This window comes from Sceloporus undulatus, chromosome 9 (assembly GCF_019175285.1).
Source record: "Sceloporus undulatus isolate JIND9_A2432 ecotype Alabama chromosome 9, SceUnd_v1.1, whole genome shotgun sequence".
NCBI classification, from domain to species: domain Eukaryota; kingdom Metazoa; phylum Chordata; class Lepidosauria; order Squamata; family Phrynosomatidae; genus Sceloporus; species Sceloporus undulatus.
Window position 1 is genome coordinate 21,718,507 of NC_056530.1, and position 7,270 is coordinate 21,725,776.

Consider the following 7,270-nt stretch of genomic DNA (forward strand, 5'->3'; position numbering starts at 1 on the left):
CAAGGAGGCTGACTCCATCAAAGGCTGTCTCAAGATCTGTCGGTTCTTTAGAGAAGCAAAGGAAGAATTAATTGCCACCGGAGCAATGTTTTCCTCCCTTGTGATACTTGTAAAGTCCATCTCATCTCCTTTCTCATTAACCTGTGGCTTCATCTGCAGATGAAGAGAAGGCTGTGGCAAACCTTGCCAAGAAAACCCCAGGATAGGGTTGCCATACGTCAGAAACAACTTGAAGGCACACAACAACAATGATAACCACTGTTTGGTGCTAGAACTCAAAGACATAGCCATGCTAGTCTGTAGAATCATTATGCAGAGAGGTCTTGGAGCACCTTTGAGGCTCACTGAAAAAAAAGACATTGGCAGCATGAGCTTTCCTAGACTTCAGTCTACGTCTCTCAAAGGTGCTCCAAGATCTCTCTCTCTCTACTGTTTTGTGCATTTAGGATGTACTGATTGACAGTGAGATATGGCAGCCCCCAAAAATCAATGCAGTTCTGTGCAATTCAGGAGTCTGATGTCGAGATCTGCTGCCTGTTTAACTGTCATAGTGGCTTCCTGAAAGAATCTTGGCAAGGCAAAGATGATGAGCATTCTCCAAAGGCAGCAGGGGATCCCAGGTCTCCTCTGACAGAGTTTTCCTCCCCAGATTTCCCTGTAGAGAAGGAATGATCATTCAGACAATGATAACCGGAATCCTGTCCTTAATGGATGTTGCAAGTCTGTCTTGAATTTGGCAGAGAATGATTTAAACTAAGCACAGTGAATCCTCTCCTGAAAGAACACATTGCATGGGAAGTTCAGTTGTAGTGGAAAAGGGGCTTTCATGAACCATCCTGGACAAATTTCCCCGAAGGTGGGCATGTAAATCTTCATATATTTCATTCTCACAGACCAATAAGAATAATTTTACCCTTCTACTTTGAGTTGGGAGAAGGTCTTCGAAAACGTGCAGTATTGAAAACTGTTCATAGATTTTTGTGTTGAAAATGGCATTTTCCATGCAGGAAACAAACCCTGCAGGAAACTTGTTCTTCGTTGTGTTATTTTTTGTGCAGGAATGCAATGCTGTTTTCTGGGCAAGGAAACCATCTGCATTTTTGCACAGAATACATACTGAACTGTGAAGATTCCTATCCATCTGGAATTCTCATCAGGGTTTCCTCCCACCCTAAAACCAATTTTATTGACCAATATTCAATTTTTAAAAATGTATTATTTCAATTTCTACTTGAAACAATCATGACACACTTTTAAAGGTCTATCTTAATTCCTTCAAGCCTTGCCCCTGTTTTAACCACTATTAGAGCTAGAACATTTTGAAAGTATTTGATCGGAACTTATTTGCCTAATTCAGGATGGTTGAATGTGGGCTAAGAATGGAATTGAGAATCAATCTGTTTGTAAGGGATGGAAGGAAATAGCAAAATTGTCAGGAGAAGAAGCATCTTAAACCATGCAGATTGCAACAGTTCCATTCTACTCTATTTTTGTACACCATTTTTAACTGTCACCTTCTTTTTCTGGTTTTCCTTTAGAGCTCTGGACACGTATATTGAACAACGTCTGCATAAAGAAATTAAACCCCGTGTTTTTTGTTGACAATTACACTGAATATGTGATTGCTCTTGGTGGTGGCTGGCAGGAAGGAGAGTTCTTTCTTATTACTGTGACAGGTATTTCTCTTTTGCCAGCCAGAATACAGTGCAGAATAGATGAGGTCTAGCTTGATGAGCCGGGCCAGCTCTTTTTCTGTCCTGCACAAGTAACTGCCCTGAAAAGGCCTTTATGGAGTTAGGAAAGGCTTGACTAGGGATGTAGACTGGCCAGCATGTGTTGGGGGGGGGGGATATTAGATTCCAGAGAAATGGATCCAAATTTCAGGGGAAATTTGGTTTCTGTAGTACATGAGGAACTTGAGTGATGGATAGTTACTTTTTAAAGGGATTCTAGATTTCGTGGACTAGTCCTCAGTTTCCAGTGCTGATAGGGCATCTCCAGACAGGAGACAAGGGTCCAAAACACACTGCCTAATTAGACACCAGTCTCATATTGCTCATCATTTTAGTCACTGTTAGTGAAAGCTAATTAGTAATTACTTCATAATTGCCTTACTGTAATTGTATTTTCAGGTTTATTTTTCTTTTGCCTGTCAAGAAGAGAATGTTTGCTAATTGTGTGATCGATAGCACAAATATAAATGAATCAAATACCCCAGGATAGGAGAAAATAGAGACTACTGAAACAAATGAGACCATAAGCAGCGTGTAAATCTGTTGGCATAGGGTTTGTCCATGAGGAAGCAGGAAAAGAGGAATAGCCCCAACCACTTTAACACTATAATTTTTCCCCTTTATAGATGGGATTGTGAATTCCACTGGCCCTTTGAGGGCTGAGAAGCAATCAGTGTGCCAGTTTCTGAAAGGTAGGTCTTTCTATACTTTCATCATCTGACTCTCTCCCTACCTCCTCCTAGCTCCTACAATCCTATGTTGATGTGGGGAGTGGGTTTTTGTTTGTTTGTTTGTTTGTTTGTTTGTTTTGGAGGGGGCAACAGAGCCAGTACAGGTTGGTGGCTATCTTTAATTAAACACTAGTCAGAAACAAAGCTCACCCATGAACATGGATGGAAGAATGCATTGGGGAGTGCTTTACTGGAATATTAATTCAACCCATCCTAGCATAGCTGTACTGAATTTGAACTGATTTTACCATTCTTTCTTCTGCCCAGGGTATGATATAAATGGAAGCTTAAAATATATATCTACAAATAAAATAAACACACACTCATTAAATTATTAGAAGCATTTATTGCTTTTTCTCCCTCGGAGGAAGTAGTTCTCCCATAGGATGTTAGTCTCAGGACATCAAGAGACCATTCTAACCTGTATCCCAGTGCATTATAGGGGCCCTAAGCCAGCAGCCCAGTAATCTGGAGCTCACAAGAGGTGCAGAATGTGAATTAATCTCTGTTTGCATATAAAGCAAGAAGCATGTTTCCATTCCAGCTAAGACAAGATGCTTAAAAACATATGGGCAATGGCTATTGAGGTCTGAGAGGCTAGAGGTGTGGCTGGTGGACAGGGTTTCTGAGGACTGGAGCCAGCGGGTTTCATGCTCTGAACATGCTCCGCATGAATTCTGCTGGTCCAGAATAAAATGATATTAATTTTCACATTTTAAAATGATTTACAGTGACAGAGAGGTTCTATTGGCGTGGGGACTGGTCAAACCCCAATCAGCTTGTTAACAGATTTACAAGCTGCTTATAGTCCTATCCTGCTGCATTTGATTTATTTATACTACAGCATTAACAACCCAGTTCTCTTCTTTATATAAAAAGGAAAAATACATTTCAAAATACAGTTCATTTACAATAAGTACTGTTGCTAGCTTCACAATCTATATAGGTCCATTTAAGCACAAAACACAGAAATTATTTTAGGTTTGATTTAATATGGAGTATTTTTAAATTGAGATCTCTACTCTGTGTTGCAATTGCAACATTTCTAGATGTGTACACGCACACACACTCCCACTCTCCTACTCACAGTATATCAACAAACCTTGACTGACATTTTCTCCCTTCCAGTTGGGTGCAGCATTTTGTGGGTTGTCTACTCTACAAATGATGACAAGTTCTTTTTGCTGGTGAAGGAGGATGGAACAGATAGGCACTTCATTGTGGAATACCGGAAAGGTTAGTATGACTTTCTTAAGCTTTGTTATCATCATCATCATCATCATCCCCACCACCACCAGTACCATCATCACTTAAAATTCAGGTAGGCACTGCACATAAAAAACAATCTAACAAAGAAATAATAATTTAATACTGAAAGCAGGAATATACAAAAATTAATCCTGAGTGCAGGAGGTTGCTGATCAGCAATGTGGAGAACATGTCTAATGGACCTTTCGATTGACCAAGAAATGAATCACAGCTCAGTAGCGAAGGGCTTTTCTTTGGGGAAAGAGCCAATAATTTGCTTGCAGAAGGCCTCTGATTCAGTCCCTGTTGTGTCCAGCGACAACTGGGAAAGACTTGCCTGAAACAAATCAGCATAGGTATTACTATATGGACCCATAGTCTGATTCTATATAAAGAAGCTTTGAATGATTGCACAAGTTGATTTTGTCTCTGAATAAATGCGGAGAAAGTCTGTGTATTCCCAGTTAGAAGAACCTGGAAAGTTACAGAAAGATCACTATTAGTCACAGTATATAATCTTGGCTTAGGTGGACCAGCGGTGTGACTTGTTGTTCACAGCTTCATAACTAGGGACTGATGATCAAGACATTTGTTTCACCTTGCAGGTTTATAGCCCTGTGTAGTTCAAAGATGTGGGAATTGCAACTATTCCCCAGTACTTGTAAGGGACCTGGTGTGTATTTGTGTATATACAGTCCCCCCTCTGTTTTTATGGGGGATCCGTTCCGGACACACACACGCAAAAACGAAAACTGCCGATATTCAAGCCCCATTGGCTTGAATGGCGGTGCATGCCCATCAGTGCACACTCCGTTTTGTCCCCCTCCATTTGCCGCTCATGCATAAGCGAGGGACACGGATCCCAAGTCCATGAAAATGGAGGGGTGACTGTGTGTATAAATGAGCGAGACTGTGTAAAACCTGAGGCTGGGTAGGAGCCAAAGATCACAGAAGCAACTGTGACTGAAGTATACCGTAGGTTACAAATTAGCACTTTATTTCGTATCTTAACATGTGTCTGTGTTATCTCTTCAATTTGCAGATGAGTATTTTATGCAGATTTATGAAGTTCCTCAGTTTATACCCCAAGGTAAGAATTGCAGCATCTGTGGGAGGGCAGAGTCTTCTGTTGCAATTAAAAGATTGCACTCATGCACTGTATTTGCATTGACACACACGCACACAAATGTGAAATCCTGTAGGAATCCCTGCTTTACGTCTTTGCATGTAGAAAAAGGGATTTCAGGGGTGTTGCCTGCCAAGTAACCAGGAGACATTATTCAACACCTCCTGAAATTTCCTATTCTATGTAATGTAAACATACAAGAGCCTGCTACAGTTTTTACTCTTAACAACCCTACCCAGAGCTTTTTTTTTACAGCTGCAGAAATCAAAAAATGCTCTTACACTCATTCTGCACTGACCATGAATCAGAATTGCAATAGACATGTTATAGAAAGGAGTTTTTGGGAGCGTTGTTCCAGTAAATTTGTGAAATTCTTCCAGTTGGTTCACAAGAAGCAACCACTGGGCATGGTAACTGGGTTCATTGTTTAAGGACATCAGCTGTTTGCATTTGTGGGAACGCATGCTTCTTTATAGAGTATCATTATTTTGTCAATGCAATGACCTCTTTTGTGCATAATTTGTCTATGTAGATTTTTAAAACACTTTAAAGCTATTACTACTTTGTGGTCTCTGTGAACCACACAATAGGGTTTTACTGTGTCTGTCAAGAGCATGTTCAGAACTCTATGATTCCGTGACTGAAACAAAGACTGTTCTTTGTAAAACAGTCTGCTCAATATGCTCCTGTTCCAAAAATGTTGTCATATGGAGGAGGAAGTAGGGGGAAAACAGTGTTCTTTGCCCTTGTTGCTATTGTTATGCCATCAAATCATTTCTGACTTACAGTGACTCTAAGACGAACCTGGTATTCTTGCCATGTTTCTTTAGAGTGGGTTTGCCGTTGCCATCCTCTCTTGCCAAAGTATTGGTTAATAACTTTAAAATCCTACATGGTTTGGGTCCATCTTACCTTCAGGATTGTCTTCTCCTATATAATCTGCCCCGTATGTTCATGTCCTCTGGCGGACATTTACTCCCATCAGCCAGGATTGGGTTGGCAACTGTCAGCCAGAAGACTTTCTTTTCAGCCGCCCCTAGACTGTGGAATGACCTGCCAGAAGAAATTAACCAGCTGAATACGCTGTCTGAATTTAAAAGAGCATTGAAGACCAGTCTCTTCCAGCAGACTTATCCAGATGATTTTTAAATTGTGACATTTAAAAGATGAATTTCAGATGTGGATTGTTTTAATATGTGCACATCTTATTTGTCCTTTTAAATTGATGTATGTATTAACTGATGTTGTTTGTTAATTGTGGTTGTCGTTCCATGAGGGGAGGAATATTGTTGTTGTTGTTGTTGTTGTTGTTGTTGTTGGCTGACAGTATGACTTGCCTAAGGTCACCAAGGGGGCTTTCCACAGCCGAGTGAGGATTCGAACCCTGATCTCCAGAGTCACAGTCCAGCACTCAAACCACTGGTTCCTGCCACTACATCTTTTTTTCACCCTAATTTCTCTTTGTAACTGTTATTCCACTCCAATCCTTTTGTGATGGCTTATCTTCCCTTCTTTTTTCCTTAGATCCCTCAGAGAGAGGATTTGTGATGTTACTAGGGAAGGAGGCTTATTCAAATAAAACTCTCATCCCAAGAGGTTTGGCTTTGAACCCCTTCAGTAAGATATTCTATATCTGGGGGAATGCTATCTTGCAAAGGTAAGACTCACTGTCCAAAACCAAATGATTTGGATATGGTTCCAGATGACTTCCCATTTGAATATATTCCTTTTAGCTTTAGCTTTTCGGTTTCTTGAGCAGCAGGTGTAATATCCTCCAAAGGAGTAGTGGACTACAGCCTCCATCATCCACCAGTGCTGAAAAAGGATGGGAATTGCAGTGCCACAATATCTGAAAGGGCACAGTTCACCCGCCCTCTACTCCAGAAACCAAACTCTGTAGCTTCTGACTGTTTTAATAATGATGGGGACTCTCCTGTGAGGCTGATACTGTTTTTGCATTCTTCTTTATGTTGCTTTCTCACAGTACTGTATTGTTTCTTTACTGTTTGGCACAGGTACCACCTCACAGTTAACTTTCCCAATTCTCTTCCCACCTCCCTCCCTCTGCAGTGTGTATGCTTTCCTTTCATTGGAGTTTATCAGACAAGAGAAATTGGAAGTATGATCCAATGGCAATCTGAACGCAATCATGGGGTTTAACGTTATTGCATGATAGACTGCCACACGCAAATTTGGGCAATGGCATGCTATTTTCGGGCAGTGGGAAGCCAGTTCGAACGCAATGCGCATTCACGTAATTGCGCTAAACTAGCGACTTTAAGTGAATGCATTCTGGCCCCACTTTCTTGTCATTCGAATTTAAGAGAAATTCCTCCCGTTTGATAAACTCCTTGGTCTGAGAAGTATGTGGCTTTTGATATTGTGGGCAAAAAAGTGCATTTTGAATGTCACTTCTTCATCTTTCTTAGGCA

At 40.8% G+C, this 7,270-nt stretch overlaps 1 protein-coding gene across 1 annotated transcript; it reads left to right on the forward strand.

Moving 5' to 3' along the window:
* The first annotated feature begins 683 nt into the window (after positions 1–683).
* Positions 684–6,952, forward strand: LOC121915553 (cation channel sperm-associated protein subunit gamma 1-like). The gene is made up of 6 exons (XM_042439879.1): positions 684–720; positions 1,539–1,676; positions 2,360–2,425; positions 3,593–3,700; positions 4,755–4,802; positions 6,363–6,952. The coding sequence occupies exons 1-6, from the start codon at positions 684–686 to the stop codon at positions 6,497–6,499; spliced, it is 534 nt and encodes a 177-aa protein (XP_042295813.1). The 3' UTR covers positions 6,500–6,952.
* The last annotated feature ends 318 nt before the right edge of the window (positions 6,953–7,270 follow it).